This window comes from Crocodylus siamensis, chromosome 1, assembly GCF_052110815.1.
Source record: "Crocodylus siamensis isolate JL-2025a chromosome 1, ASM5211081v1, whole genome shotgun sequence".
In the NCBI taxonomy this organism is placed as follows: domain Eukaryota; kingdom Metazoa; phylum Chordata; order Crocodylia; family Crocodylidae; genus Crocodylus; species Crocodylus siamensis.
The window spans coordinates 367,259,005-367,275,747 of NC_143395.1; the positions used below are offsets into that span (position 1 = coordinate 367,259,005).

At 43.1% G+C, this 16,743-nt stretch overlaps 1 protein-coding gene across 1 annotated transcript in view; it reads right to left on the reverse strand.

Moving 5' to 3' along the window:
- Positions 1–16,743, reverse strand: part of KPNA3 (karyopherin subunit alpha 3) — a 91,636-nt gene that overhangs the window by 43,732 nt on the left and 31,161 nt on the right. Inside the window, exon 2 of the mRNA XM_090026119.1 lies at positions 12,328–12,372. Coding sequence (XP_089882245.1) covers positions 12,328–12,372 — 45 coding nt within the window. The remainder of the gene's footprint in view (positions 1–12,327; positions 12,373–16,743) is intronic.

Consider the following 16,743-nt stretch of genomic DNA (forward strand, 5'->3'; position numbering starts at 1 on the left):
CTGCAGTTGGTTGAATGCTTAGGATTCTTAAAGGAATCCTGGACAACAGTCAGGTGTTACAGCATCCCTTCCACCAGGTGAGAGGAGACATTCTCCACTGCCTGCTAAATGATGTCTTTGCTCCAACGTTTTTCTATTGCGTGGTACTCGTCAATGTCCATCATCATTGCTATTTCATCGATGTTGGGGACATTCTAAGCTACTTCCATAATTGTATCGAGAGCAGTAGATAATTCATCTTCTGATAAATGTGGTCCTGTGTTGAGGACCCAAAAGGTTTGCTGCCAGATGAACTGGATGAGAGCAAAACTCAGCTCTCAGAGTAAACATTTGTTTTACTACTACTACTACTTTTTTGGTTAGAGGTGAAGAAGGCAAAAGCTCAATTAGATTTTCATTCAGTTGTCTGAATATCTCTGGAATATTTGAAAGACTTGGTTCAAGTTTCTTGATAGCCACTGAAATTGGTAGTAGCAAACGGAATGATCCTTGAACCCAGAACACATTGTTGGTGAGAATTTGCTTCCGAATGTTCATAGCAATAATCTGGGATACTGTGTCGTCTATTGACACACACTGCAAACAGTTCTCTGTGTGTAGCAAACTATGTAAATACTTTGTAGCTGAGCTCCATCTAGTTTCTCCTGGCAATAAAAATGCACATTCCTTCCCCTGATTCTCTGCAATTTCCCTTTATGCAATTTCTTCAAAGTCTGATTAGCAACATGATGATTATCAATACCTTTACAATCGCTTTCCAGCTTGCCAATACTGTCTTCACTGTATTCACACTTACTATGTCCTTTGCCAGAAGAGTCAACCCATGAGCAAGACAGCTACATACTATTAAATGAGGATACTTTGCTTTAATATTTGCCCTACAGCTTATGTTATTTGCATCATCGGTTACAATGGCTCACACCCTAGAGAGACCTGCACTTTCAATCTCTTCACTCAGTAATTTGGCTATGTAATCACCTGTATGCTGAGAAGATTTGGTAGCAATTGCTTTCAGAAATATTGGTTCAGGTGTTGCTAACATAATGTTCAATAAAAGTTTTCCTTGTATATCAGTCTCTCTCACATCGGAGTCAGTAAATCTGCTTGACCAATCCTTTGAATAACCACTGTTTGAACTCTGTCATACTCTCTGAGAGAATATGATGAGCAATAATGTGATATGATGGGCAAATTGATTTGTAATGTTCCTTCCAGTACTGATTTTCAGTAATGAAAAGAGGTGGACCACTTGCAAATATAGCTCAAGCTAATGTCTCATCTGCTTTTTCTTGATTTTCTTTTGACATTCTGTCCACAAAGCTTGATATAGAGCTTGACTGTCTTGAACAGCTACTCGTGGTGGATTGCATATCTGGTGACAGTGATCCTGAAAGCAAGGATTCTGCTTCTTCTTCCCCCAGACCTGGCAGCTTTAAATTTTCATTTGCCTTTTTTTACAAATCTGCTATTTCACTTGAGCTACCAAGTTCCTGCAACACAAGGGGGAAAAGATTTTTATTTTAGTCTATTCTAGTCTGGCTTCATCTGTCAGAAGGAGAAGCAGTAGGGAGCTTGCTTTCAACCCCTGGCCAGAAAGAACACTCTACTGCTGAACTTGCTGCTCAGTTGCCCTGGGACTGCAGAGCCAAAGGGAAGTATAGTCTGGCCTCTGCCACTGGCCAGAGGACTAAGCTCACTCTGCTGGTTTTAAATAGTTAACTATTTATCTATTATGTAATTAAAAAAAAAAATGTTGGTAAGCCTAAGCCACTTTGCGTACTTAGGGCAAGCAGAAGAGCAGGATACAAATATTTTAAAATAAATAAATCAATATAGCCCAGAGTTGCATTAACAACTTTTAAAATTATCATGTTTTAAAACAATATAGATGCTACTCTATACTGTGTGTTGTTTAACATTTCAAGTTGTTTACTTACGTAAGATTCCTGAAGTCGACTTTTTCCTCAGATGATGTTGTTCCACCACTTTGTTGTATTAGCTTTCTGTATACGGCTTGTATTCTTTCAGGACAATTTCCATGTGTTATTAAATGTTTCTTCATTCTTGTTGCAGTGTTAGCACAGTTCTGCCCACAATATTTACATCTACCAACTTTCTTTCTTCCTTCAGTGGCTTGAAATTCACAATAATGATGCCAACACACTAGTTTTTTTCTGATTAGGCATTATTATAACTACTTCAAAGCAAAAATCACTAAAAATCTAACAGATCATATGCAAACACTTCCAACTTCCCCAACTCAAGAAAAGAAATGAGACACTGGCTCTGTGTTTGCTGAACTGAAAGTGAAACAAAAAATTAATTACAGTTTTAGTTTTGCTTTTACTTGCTATCTGAGATGAAATAAGCATTTTAGCTTTGGTTTTGATTTGACCTGCACAGCCAATTAGGTGAATTCATAACTTGATTTTTGGTTTGGATTATATGCAAGTATATTTACTCTCCCGCTTACAAATCACTAAAATATACATATACTCTCTCATACACTTCCTAGGGATTATCACCTGAAAAACAATAATTGCAATTTTGAAGCTGCCAAGCTTGCCTAATATTGTATTGGCATCCATTCATTGTTACTAATGGATTTTATGAAACAATGAATTTTTAGTAATGAAAAGTTTCCCATGGAAAAATAAAGCACTGGAAAATACTCCAGAAAATGTTCTGCCACATCTCTCTGCTGTTGGGCAGCAGCTCGGCCAAAAAGGATCTAGGGGTTACAGTGGACAATAAGCTGAAGATGAACCAGCAATGTGCCCTTGCTGGCAACAAGGGCATACTGGGCTACATTGGTAGGAATGTTGCCAGCCCATCAAGGGAAGCGATTATTTCACATCTGGAGTGCTGTGTTCAGTTTTGGACACCCCACTACAGAAAGGATGTAGACAAATTGGATAGAGTCCAGCAGAGGACAGTGAAAATGGTGAGGGGGCTGGGACACATGAGTTACGAGGAAAGGCAGAGGGAACTGGGTTTATTTAGTTTAGAGAAGACGACAGAGGGAATTTAAAGCAGCTGCCTTGAACTACCTGAAGGGGGGTTCCACAGAAGATGGAGCTAGACTGTTCTTAATGGTGACAGATAACAGAACAAGGAGCAACGGTCTCAAGTTGCAGCAAGGGAAATTCAGGTTAGACATTAGGAAGAATTTTCTCACCAAGAGGGGTAGTAAAATACTGGAACAAGTTACCCAGAGAGGTTGTGGACCCTCCATCCTTGGAGGGTTTTAAGGTCCAGCTAGACAAATCCTTGGCTGGGATGATCTAGTTGGGGATGGTTCTACTTTGAACAGAGGGTTGGACTAGATGACCTCCTGAGGTTCCTCCCAACACTAATTTTCTATGATTTTATGTTCATTAAAAAGATTAGTCTTACTTGACGACTATAAACTGGGAATACCTCTGAACAGGAGGAGGCTGGGAGCAATAAGGGATGAGGAGATTATGGATGAACAGGGTCTGAAGAGAATACCTGTCATATATAACAAAGGATTAAATGAAAATGGCTGCGCCTACATGGGAGTGTGCATTAAACTAATGCACAATAAAGTCACCATTTACATGTGTGTAAATTATTGCACATTAAATGTCTGACTTGTCATCTGTTGAGTACCATAACATATAGGTACTAGAAAAACAGCACTTTAACTCACCAAAGCACATGTGTAGATCCTGACCGGGAGCTATTTGCTCCCGATCAGCTCAGGAAGCAAGGGTCTACAACTGCTACCTGGCTAAGCACTGATCTCCACAGGGCACAGCAGGAGCTGTCCCAGCTCTAATGCAGCTCCTCCCAGCTGCAAGAGTATCAGGGCAGGCCCCAATCTCCAAGCGGCTGGGAGGGAACTCCAGGGGGTAAGGACAGCTCACCCCACCCAACAGAGCCCAGGCCTGACTCCAGTGCCCCTGCCAGCCAGGGGCTGACACCTGGGGGATCCTAGAGCTCCCCCTGGCTGCTGTAGGGGGGGGTAGAGCAGCACAGGAACTGCCCTTGACTGAACTGTTTCCGTCAGAAGCATATTTAGATGCATGCCCAGGCACAATTTAATGTACCTGAATTTTCAGAGCAGAAAATTCAGGTACTTTAATTGCACGTGTAGACATGCCCAGTGTGTAGTCCCTATAGTCCCCTAAGGTTTTCCCTGACCAGTAACTTCTTCCTAGTCTTGTAGATAGTTACCTTGGCTATGGGCAGGAGGAGGACCCAAAGGTCCTGGGACTGGTGGGGCTAGATATGGCTTGTACATAAAGAGGTGTAGGGGAAAGTAATACATCAGAACTTCAAAAGCCTTGAGAAATGAGAGGGGATTCAGCCTGGTGCACTACAGGTAAGCATGCACCAGGGTCTCCTCTGACTGTAGAAGGGAAAGATGTCAGGGAAGTCCATGAAGTGTGCAGTGACAAAGGAGAAGAACGAAAATTAAATTATTAGAAAAAAGGCGCCTGCTTAAAAGTTAGCGTTGAACAAATTTGCAGAGAAAATCCTCATGCAATTCCTTTGGGTGATTAAAAGTTAAGGAACAAGGTAGAAAAAACTAAAGATATTATGCTGCAGACATCACATCAATACAAGAAAGCCAGAGAAGTAACCCAGCTCTGCTTCCAAAGACAAGCAGGAGAAGAAAATGATCTTGATCCCATAGGTGAGAGAGGCAGAAGCCACACAGGCTATTTCAGAGAATAACCTTAGAACCTGAAGCTGGGGTAAAGAGAAAATGTTTGGAGGCAATAAGAAAATTCTCATGAATGGAAAACAAGAACCAATGGCTAGACTGAAGAAGCTAGCAAGACAGTTAGAATGGGCAAACCAGGGAAAGGCAAAGGCCTGGTGAAGGCAAAGCAAGCATGCAGAGATGGCCCATGATGATGCAGGTACTCCATCAGGGTAAAGAAATGGCAAGTACAAACAGAAGAAGAAAACAAGCCAGACTCCAAGAGCTGCAGGTTACACTTGCAGATGGAGCTAGTCAAGGAAGTGACTATATAGCAAGTTAATTCAAATGGTACCCCAGGTCTTCTGAAACAACCTAGCAAAAGACTTTGTTCCACAGAAGGCCAGCTTCATGCTACTCATGAGTTGCTGCTAGGAGGATCAGTACCAGAATCAAAGCCTTGTCAATACAATAAAGCAGGTGGAGAACAAAACAGTTAGAGCAGTGACTGCCAGCCTTTTTTGACAGGTGTACAAGTTAAGCCCTGCTTCCTCCAAAATGCTGCTCTGATTCCCATCCCCACTCCCTCAGCCTTACTCAACCATTTGTATCTAGGAGGACTGGAATAGAGAGAGGGAGGCTTGAATCTGGCCTCGCAACTCCCGCAGGTTTATATACTGAGCAAGGATCAAAAGCCCTGAATATGGCATTGGCTACAGCATAAAGGAAGGGTTAACAGGGACTTGGATCTATGGCTAGGTGTTAAACAGCTCCAAGTAGCAATACACAGAAACTATGAAGAGATATAAAGACAGAGAAGAAAGTAAAGTGTAGTCCTAATACAGGTCCCTAAGCCTCTTCTCTACAGGACTATTTTATGCACGGAAATTAAGAACCTAATCACAAGGGTGTAGAAAGAAGCACCAACAGCACTAATGCATGGCCCGTTTAAGGCTAGAAAATCCAATATACTTCCAGCACTACCTCCAACAGGGGCTGTAAGAGCTGGAAAGCCAAAGGTATATATGCCAGTTGCGGTCAGGCTATTGAAGAATGAAGATCTACCAAGCTGGAGAGGGTATGAAGGACACCTCTCATTAGAAGCTACAGGTGGTGACCACAGGACTCTGGAGAGGCCCAAAGAATGTCAGACTATAGAGGGGCTGGGGCTAATGGTAGGTGAGTAGTAATGAGATGGCTAAAAGGCTATGAATAGGATCCCTGATGATGGGAGATGGGAAGTCAGTCCAAAGAGTTTGTTAGTGGTTGCATCAGTGGAATGAGGCACAGCAGACAATCCCCATAACCAACAAGGCCCAGAAGAGCAGAAGGAGCTTTGGACCACCTACACCAAACCCCAGCCAGCACAAAAGGTGCTTTGAGGACTGCCAGGAAGCACAGCAAAATTTCTGGCTGACAGTGATTGAAGGCTATCATACCTTACACAAAGGGGAAAAATGTAAATTCAGGTTGAACTGGGGAGAAGTCTGAGAGGCCTTACTGCCACTTTCTTTGCAATTGAGCACTAGTTGGGGGGAGGCCGGGAAGGTAATACAAACTTAACTTCCAGAATGAGGCAGACTATGCCTTTCATGAACAGGAAGAGAAATTGGGTGTGACAGTCCTCTAATCCCACACAATTACAGGATTTAAGGAACCTAAGGAAGGAGCCTGAAGTAATTAGGGCTCTGGGCACCCTAGCAATTATAAGTAAAACAAGCCATGAAAGGCAGATAAGACAGAGCTAGGACAAGTAACAGCTCTGGAGGGGGCTCCGAAGGACATGAGAGGCTAGACAGCAGTGGGTCAAAACAGCAGGAGAGGGAGACTGCAGACAGGTGGGCTGGAACAACATGCCAGAGAGCCTTGGAAAGGACAAATAAGACCTACAGAGAGCCTGGCATGTTGTGCAGAAATGAAAGAGTATGAGTGTGATATGGTTCACAGTTTGACAAGTGTTGAGTTGTGAAAACACAGTCAACCAGACTGTGACTTGACAGAGGTTGGCTGGGCCTAGATCACCATACCATTTCCCCATCCTAAATGAAAATAGTACCAACTGCGATAAGGCTGACATTCAAGTTGCTGCAGATCATTTGTAGATTAAACAATACAAAAAAGTGTTGCAACAGTGTGGATATAGAGTACTTTAGAAATGGCAAGGCTTGAAGGAGAAAAGGGACAGAGTAAAGGTAAGCTTAACTTTAGGGCACATAAAGCTGGACAAACACATTAAGAGGTCAAATTTACCTATACTCCAAAAAAACATTAGGTCCAATTTTCTTTCGACCACAGTATTTGTTAAAAGATGTGGGTTCAGCTTAATGGGAGGAATAAATATCTAGCACAAGCAGCAAGCCATAGCAGGCTGCACCAAACTGAATGTTCTTTATACTTTTTCTGGCCAGCCTCTGTCAAGTTAGCCTGATTAAGACTATTAGAAAAGGCATGAATTGTCATTTTTAATTAGTTCCGCTGACAGTTACTACACAAAAAGGAAACCACCATAAACCCAGCAAGAAAGTGCTTGGTTTCCTTTTTTTAATTTTACCTCTAGTGACACTTCGAAGGAACTCATATTTAGTGTTTGGCCTCAAACTCCTGTCACTACTTCAGGCCCTGGTTTAAGGCACTGTGCTTTACTGAAATCAGGACCTTAAACTGAAGGCACATGACAAGGATAAAGAGTTAGCATTCATTTTCAGATGAAAACCTGATTTCATTTCATTTCAGGTGACTAAGTACATTTTATTGTATTATGTACAAAGTAGTAAAATATCTTTGAAATTTCTCTTGGGCATAATGATTTATATTCTTTCTGAATCAAAAAACCTAGTTTAACTAAAACTGGAGTTTCAAAAACAATCTAAATTAAGAAAGTTTTGTACTGAACTTGCTTAACTGGGGCCTCCTGTTCAACGTGCTCCATTTATTTCAAGATATTTTTACTGCAAATGTGTTCCTGAGGTACAGAGATAGTAGTACATGGATGGGGGAGGAAAGGACACAATTTACATCTTGAATTTTCAAATCATGGCCGGCTTCTTATGGTATTCTTCCTCATCAAGGCACCTCCTTGACATACTAAGTTTCCTGCACCAACTTTGAGTGGCATGACTTCTTTGTCAGCCATTCTGTGCAGCCTCAGTAACAAGTAACAGCCTTGGGAGAGGACAGAACAGAGTGGCATGACTTCTTTGTCAGCCATTCTGTGCAGCCTCAGTAACAAGTAACAGCCTTGGGAGAGGACAGAACATGGTTGCAGTGCACCATGATTATCATCAATTGGTCTCCATAGGGCTTACAATTTGTGAAGGTTCACTAAAATAGTAAATTTTAAAGTGGCAGTAGGCACTTAGACCTGGGGCCAAAGTCTCGCCTATTTTAGATTCAAGGCACTCCTCCATAAATTATTTAAATGGCATGCTGCTCAAATCACAAAACTGATTTATTACAATGCTTACCTCCTTGAAAGGGGCCAGGCAGTAGAGCAGGGGAACAGGCAGGGAGAGTGTGTCCTTAATTTCGAGATTTTTGGGGGCACTAGTTGATTTTCAGAGAGCTGTATCAGCCAATTCTGATCAGATTCCAATATGCAGCTGGCAGCATGGAGAGCAGTGTCTGGCTGATAAGTTTGTTGTGGGGAAAGGGGTGACGGGGAGAAAAAGGGCATGGTGGGGCATAGATCAATGACCCCATGATGAGTGAAAGAGTGGGTCTGCGTCAGGGGCAGGTGTTGCACAGCTGGAGGTAGAGTGCAGGACAGAGCCATGAGCAGCTCATCCGGCGGGCGTGGGGGCAGCTTCTGCTGCTGCATATACCCCACGAGGACATGGGGGGGCATGTGCCCCCAAATCTGCATGGGGGAGAGGGTGGGCTGCTGCTGTGGGCTGGGGTGAAGCAGAGCTGTTCCCAGTGGGGCACTGACTGGGCTCCACTTGGGATGGACAGCAATGGTGCTGAAAGGAGAGCTACAGCCACCCCAAAATTTGCTGTAGCCCCCCCAACCCTCCCTCCACCTGCTCTAAGCGTAGCCCAGCCCAGCCCCCTGCTAGGAAGAGTTCAGCACTGCCGCAGCCACCCTTGCCCCACACACAGATCTGGGGGCATACACCCTGCTTGCCCTCCTGGGGTGCATGCAGCAGCGAAAGCCGCCCCCTCTCCCCACATGGGCCACTTGCAGCTCCATCCTGCACCCCATGCTGCCCGTACAGCACCTGCCTGAGCCCCAGCCCCATTCCCTCCCTCACCAATGAGGCCTTGATTTGTCCCCCCTCCCCCCCCACCCCAGCCCCTTCCCTCACAACAGACTTACGAGCCGGACTCTGCTACTCTCCATGCTGTCGGGCTGTGCTCCTGGCTGTGCACATGCAAAGGGCATTTATCAGCAACATTACTGGCCACATCAGCCAAAAAGACCTGATTGCCAATACTGTCGATTTTTCTTCTGTCGGTGCCAATCCGATATGGGACTGATGTATCAGTGCTCCTCTAATGGTAACCACTTATTTCGGTACAGCAAAGGAGTTTCGGGTTTGAAAGCAAGGGTCACTTATCCTACAGTAATCTGTGGCTGGTGCGTTCTGTACAGCTCCCTGAAACTGTCTATGTACCTTCTAGGCATGAAATCAAGTCCTTTTGAATAATAGTGCCCTCCTCCCACACCACTGGCAGCTGGCTGCCTGCATTCACTCTGCTCTACCACATCTGCACTTCCCTTCTGCAGAGTCCTGACTCCTCCACAGCAAGAAAAGCACAGATGCTGCAAAGCAGACTATTCCACAGCACAGGGGAGTGCTGTATAAGGGATGGATAACATGGTGCAGTTCTCTGCCACTGACTCCTGTGCTGGATGAAACTGTGTTGAATTGGGCAAAAGGATGCCAGTCCTTATGTTAGTATAGTCTATGCCTTGCATCAGATACCTGAAAATACACAAGGTTTGTCTCACACCAAACAGCTATGGCCACTGACCGTATCAAACAAGTCCATGGTTGCCTGTTAGGAGTATTCTTGTGACCATCTGGTGTTCCTCAATAATTTCTTAATTAATCATCCCTATTCTCTTGTGGAATCTAAATAGAAAGGGAATAAATAATCTTATCACTCCCATCAAATGAGAAAACTATTTGCTAAACAGGGCTTGGTTAGCCGCAACCCTGAACTGGAACGAGGACAACGGATATGCTTTGTAGACATGATAGCCTTACTATCCAGAGGTTCTTAAGGGTAAAAAAAACCCTTTTTATTCAATGCCATAAAGAATAAAGCACACAGGAGCTAGTAAACAGGAGTCTCTCTCCCTTTTGAAGAGGGAGTACCCTAAGGCAATATGACACTAAGGAAGGCACACTTGAGGAAAGGCTGAAAGAGGCATGAGGAAGTGGAGCAAGATCATATGCAGTTCTGAATACAACAAATTAATATCTTCCATTAGTCCGTAATTCGCATATAAGTGTTTATTACTGCTCAGTAAAAGTGTTATGAATATTTTGATGTAATGTTTTATAAGACCTGTAAACTACTAATTAGTATACATTCCCACATACATCATGTTAAGAAAGTAAGGAGGGAGAAAACTAACTTGAAAAGCAAAATAAAATTTACTCACAAAGCAAAACAAAGCTAACTAACTATGGACCACTCCAACCACTCATACATTGTGATACACTCTTGAAATTGCCCTTGTGTCTTTGTGTTCGATAGTCTCATGCCTTTCTACTACCCTTTGCTTCAAAAACAGCAACAGTAGTAATCTTTGACTCAATGAGATGAAGTTTCTAGCAATGGAGCATTGATAGTCATCTTGCACCTGTTCAGACTAAGTTTCTTCCATTCTGCTGCCCAGGTGCCAACTGTATGGCTTCATGAGGCAGGGAAGCAGGATATTCTTGGGTACCCAAAAATCACAATTGTGGCTGCAAGCTTAGTGTGACTGGGGCCCAGTCTAGAAAAAATGCCTGTGGTTATAGCTTTCAGAACATTCTGTACTCCACAAGATGCATGTTTTCTGACCAAATATCAGCATTATTGAAGTGTCCACTCATGACTGCAATACCAAAGTAAAACTACCCCTTTCTTTACATATTCAGAAGCAACTTGTGCTCCAGAATAAGAATGGTTAAGTCAGAATCAGATTGTATTCTATTTTAACATCTCTCCTCACCCCCATTTAGGAAGTCCACTACATCAAAACCTTCTACTTCCTTCACATTGTGCTGTCACAATCAACTGCAACATCCATTTAATGGCTTGCCCCCCACAAAAGTGGTTACTCACTGACAAAATAATAATTCTGGAATTGCAAAATCCAACAGCACAACTGGCACCCACTTCTACACTGTCAAAACGGATCTCATTTTTGGTGTTTGTACTGGATGGTTGGAGCAAATTTGGCATGCAACTCCAAGAATATGACCTTCTGCATTCAGAAGTTTGCTAGCTACTGCTGATCACCCCGTATTTGCCTTATGAATTAGATCCATGGTTCTCAACCATTTTAGACTCAAAGCACCAACAGCCAAGTGCCACTTCTTGGCTTTCACTCTTCAAAACAGGTCAGAGTGTTTTCAAAAGTACGGACTTCTGTTTGAAATATGTGGGCCTATCCTGTGATTGATGTGTAGGTGTTTGCACACCTAAAGGTGCTGAAAAATACTAGCACTTTTAGAAAGGTCTCATCACATCACCCTGCTTGAGAATCTAATTAGTTGACATTGAAATTTAGACACTATCCAACCTGAGTGGAACAAGCATGAAGCATTGAAAATAACTGCAGCACTGACTGATTTTCATTTGCTCAATATACTCAATACTCAATACGCAAATACTCAGTATTATTTTTAGTACTACATGACCAGTTGCTATGGAGGTAACAGAGGTTCTTCAGATACAGAATAAACAGATGCTCTGTCAACCCAACAGATGCAAGAACGCTGCTAACCTGCTCATCATGTTAACAAGGTTACAGAGAAACTGAAAACTTGCACAAAGAACAGAGTATGAAATGTAATGGAGAAACTTCACATCAATCTCCCAAAATGCTCTGAAAGAAGTATGATATCCCACAAAGCATTATTCAACTATCATAGGGAGCTTCACTGGATACTAGGCTGCCTGCTTATAATCTTACCAATCCAACTTGTTGTGTTAATTATGCCTTTGCCAGGAGAGCATGTCAAAGATGCAGGTTGGATATGCTCTGACAGCACAGCACTGTAAGCATTTTTGCTTGCAAGCACCTGATATCAGTAAAACTCTTTATCACAGTCCTTAATCATACTATGAATTCACATGAATTTGCAGGTAGCCTGGAATTAAGTTCTGTACAGGAGTAATTCACTTATTTCCATGAGAGCTCCAGTGACTGACAATTTGATATCAATGTTAAATAATTAACTTCAGATCATTTCCACAAAGAAAGCAAGCCACCATGCTTATTCACCGTTACATACAATGAGAACCATGACCGCATACTTACGGCTTACCAACACTGGAAAATGCAATGTTAACTTGTTTCTTTCTGACAAAGCAATGCTAAACAAAGTTTTGCCTTTCGGGACAAAGTCGTGACAAAGAGAAACCACTATCTTTTTAAACAATGGCAAAACGGAAAATCTAATAGCTGTTGATAAAACACAAGTAGATCCAATTACCTTCCGCAATTCAATTGTCACTTCATTTCGGTGTCTTCTCATAGTCTGCAAGAACAAACAAACAAAAGATTTTTATGTAAGAGCATACAAAGACCTGTAAGCTTTAGTACTCTTCCAAGTCATTCACAGAATAATGCAATGCAAAAAAAAAAAAGAAGTTTAGTGTCCATCTTATGTAGGATAAGAGGAACTACTTTTAAAGCATAATTCTGGGAAATTACTTGGTGAAAGAAAAAAAAGTTGCACCTCACAAATATAGTAAAGCTTCACTACAAACTGGGACAATAAAGTATGCTAAAAAGTAAAAAAAGCATAAACAGTTCCATACAGCACTCCCTTCTGGAATATCACAAGACTCACACTCTCCTTGGTCTTGTTAAATATTTACATGCAGCCACTAAGTGAAACAGTAACTTCAAACATTCAAAATTTAACCTTAATATACATGTTAGTGTGTACATGTACACATGAACGCACTATCCTTCACAGCATATTACACAGTTATCACCCATCTTCCCATTATCTGGCCAAAACTAGCATGTGAATGAGAAGAGTTCCCTGAACTTAACCCTAGCAAAACGGAGATGCTGATTATAGGCAGGGGGAATCACTCTGAAGAGCTTACACCACCCTGGTACTGTCTCCACAGTCAGAGACACATCCAAGGTGTCAAGAGACTGCAGTCTAGGGGTCCTACAGCATTCTTCATTGACACTGGGCCCTCACATAGTAGGATGCATTTCTTACAGGTACTACTGTCACCAACTGGCTAGATCACAAACCCATTCTTCCTACTCTCAGCCATTAGTGCCTCCAGTGCCCTCTGTCTGGATTATCACAGCACAATTTGAGGATTAAAAAAACAAATCTTGAAAACCAGTAACTGATGCAGCATGCCATCTCAGTGACATGAGGAGATCAAGGCACAAAATTCCCTATGCTTTGCTTATGACATTTACTCCCGACCAAGTCAGGTTTGTCTCCTCAATCCTTGCCCTTGAGGCTAAATAGTCTTGGGCAACACAACCTAAAATATTGTATTTTCTCACATACCATATGCCACCAAGTAAGATACACATCTTGTTTTTAGAAGGCAGAATAAACAAGCAAAAACAACAAACAAGAAAACCAAAAAAGTTTTTCCTTGAAAGTGCTGATAAGTATTTTTGTGTGGAAAAGAGCCACAGGTAGCTGCAGGAAGGGCAGAGCAAAAACGTATGGCTGCTGTTAGCTCCCTTGTTGCAGAACATGGTGGGTGATTGTTGCCCACTAGGTTCAAGAAGAGGGGATGGACAGTTTGGCTCCAATAGATCTGACCCTCAGCGGACTTGGCAGCAACTTCCAGCCAAGTTAAACTACCTGGCTCCTCTACTGAAGTCAGGCAGGCAGGCAGCCAGCAGCATCTGATTAGTCAGCTGACAGCCCACCCAGCTCAAGAGAAGAGGCCGAGTAGGATCAGGCCCCCAGCTAATGCAGAAGGTGCTCCTGGCTGCCTCCTAGGCTTGAAAAGAGGGGACAAGAAGTCCAACTCAGCCAGAAGCATTTTTCAAGTCAACTGAGGCCCCAATCCTGCTACAAGTGAACTGCCCAGCTCCTCTTCTTAAACCAGGTGGATCTTCTGGTGATTCTACAGGCACTGCTAGCTGCCCACCTGGCTTCAAAAGAAGAGTTGGGCAGCTCTGCTCCTCCATGAGCGAACCCAGATTCCTTGTTTAAATCACACACCTCAATTACTAGAAAAAGGTTCCACTGTATGGGAGTAAATGTGGTACCACCTCAACCACCGCAGTCCATGTAATCATCTACAAGGGTGCAGCTCATGCAGAAAACATAAAAGCTTTCTTGGTATTAGCCTCAGACTAACTCACAATAACTCAACAAACCTCACCATTTTCTGGTACAACAGAAACAACACTTTACCATAAAGCATCTTCCCTACTTGCTGCTCTCCCTGTGGCATGCTATGTATGACAGGCTGCTGGCAGTAGTGCTGCTCAAGTTACAGCCCCCTCATTACAGATAAAGACTAGAAACAGACAATCTTTGCTAGATATTGGACTTTGTTCCCTTTCTGGTGCAAGAGAATCTTGTTCTGATGACCTTGCGAGCATGCTTCATAGTTTCTAGGGCCAGAAGGGACCTGAGTAGATCATCTAGTCTGACCCCCTGCCATGGCAGGAAAGAATACTGGGGTCAAATGACCCTAGCAAGATGTTCATCCAACCTCCTCTTAAAAACCCCTAGGGTAGGAAGTTGGTTCCAGATCCTAGCCACCCTGACCGTGAAGTAGTGCTTCCTGATATCTAGCCTAAACCTGCCCTCTGCCAGCTTGTGACCGTTATTCCTGGTCACTCCTGGCAGTGCAAAAAGACATCAAAAGACATCTGTCTGACAGCACTCAAGAATAAAAGTAGAGAGATGGTTAGTGATGCTAGGCTGAAGACAAGCAGAAAGTAGGGCAGGGTGTCATTTACAAAAGCTTGACTTTCTGAACCAGTTAGTCTCCAAGGCTAGGTACAGACATTCAAAAAGCCTAAGGCGGAAATCTAAGTTACGTGGTTTTCTGAAAGCAGCATGGTTTAGATCAAAAGCGAGCAGAACACTGGGGTGGGGGGTGTATGGACTAAGTCTTAGATCAGGTTCTGCAATTTTAAACCAGTCTATGTGCTGAACTTCTGTTGTTATGGGCAGGCCCTCTCAGAGGTCGAGAGAGGCCCAGGCCACTTTCATTTTTTGAGGTTTCCAGTATATTAAAAAAAAAAAATTAATTCATAGTGCACTACAGGTGGTGTGGCCCAGTAATGGGACACAAGTTTAAAGTTGTATGACGAACGTCTTCTTCTTTCAATCCTGTCAGTGTATCTCTGTGTCTGTATGTATAACCTCATTTCAAGATAATGTCAAAAATCTAAATTTGAGGCCCTCCGTGAATGAGAGGCCTGGGCCAAATGGCTCTCCTGGCGCCCCTTGTGATAGGCCCTGGTTATGGGTATAAACCAGTTGCATGTGCCAAACTTCTGTTCTGTTATGGGGATAGACTGGTTTCTGATCACTTATACTAGTGTAAGTGTAATGTCTATACCTGGCCTAAGGTGCCAACTTAACCTACTTTGTGCCCAAAGACTAAAATATAGAAGGGTAAGGAATAAAGTGGGTGACTGGCTGGCCGAGCTCCTCTTTGAATTTTTTTTCAATGCTGAGAGGATGCTGTTGCATCACTGATAGTGTGTTAGGATACCTAGGGCCTTGTATTAAAAACTAAATACATGGTTTTTGTTTTTTTAATGTTCCCCTCTGGAAAAAGGAAAACCCTAACTAAACACAAGTTTCCTGGCTTAGATTTTAACTGCACAGAGTACTAGAATAATATGATGGCTATATTAAGAGGAACTAAACAGAAGTACTGCCAACAGATAGTCTCAAGTTTCTAACTGAATCAAAATTTTAAAGTTTACCGCAGCAATTATGTAAGCTCTTGGAATAAGTTATATAAACCCATGAAAGAGACACTATTTAAAAACATTAAGTACAGCATGTGTTACACACACAGATCACTTGCAATATGATCCTTCTTAAAAAGTAATACACAGATCTCTATTAAATCACCATAAAAGACCAGTACTTATTTTAAAAGTGAAAAAACTGCAATTAAGGCAATTTATATTCGCACAGAGGCAGAAAGGGATCTTGGAATCAGGATCAACTCCAGGATGAATATGAGTCGCCAATGTGACGAAGCAATAGGCAGAGCCAACCGCACCGTGTCATGGATCAACAGGGGCATCACTAACAGGTCCAGAGAGGTCTTGCTCCCCCTCTATGTGGCGCTGGTCAGGCCGCAGCTGGAGTACTGTGTCCAGTTCTGGGTGCACTTCAAAGAGGGACGTGGAGAACCTGGAGAAGGTCCAGAGGGGGGCCACTCGTATGGTTGAGGGCCTCCGTGGCCAGCCCTACGAGAAGAGGCTGAGGGACCTGAATCTCTTCAGTCTCCGCAAGAGGAGACTGAAGGGGGATCTTGTGGCTGCCTACAACCTTATCAGGGGCTAGCAGCAGGGACTCAGGAAAGTCTGTTCACCAGGGCCCCCCTTGGAGTCACCAGGAACAATGGCCACAAGCTGAGGGAGGATAGGTTTAGGTTAGATGTTAGGTAGAACTGCTTCACTGTAAGGGTGGCCAGAGCCTGGAATAGGCTTCCCAGAGAGGTGGTGCTCTCACCTTCCCTGGAAATCTTCAAGAGGAGACTGGATGGGCACCTGGCTGGGGTCTTATGACCCCTCCCACCCCCAGTGCTCATTCCTGCCCATGGCAGGTGGTCAGACTCGATGATCTGTCTAGGTCCCTTCTGACTCAATGATGCTATAACACTAGTTTTTGAAGTATTTTCTTATGTTGTACAACTAGATATACAGGATAAAG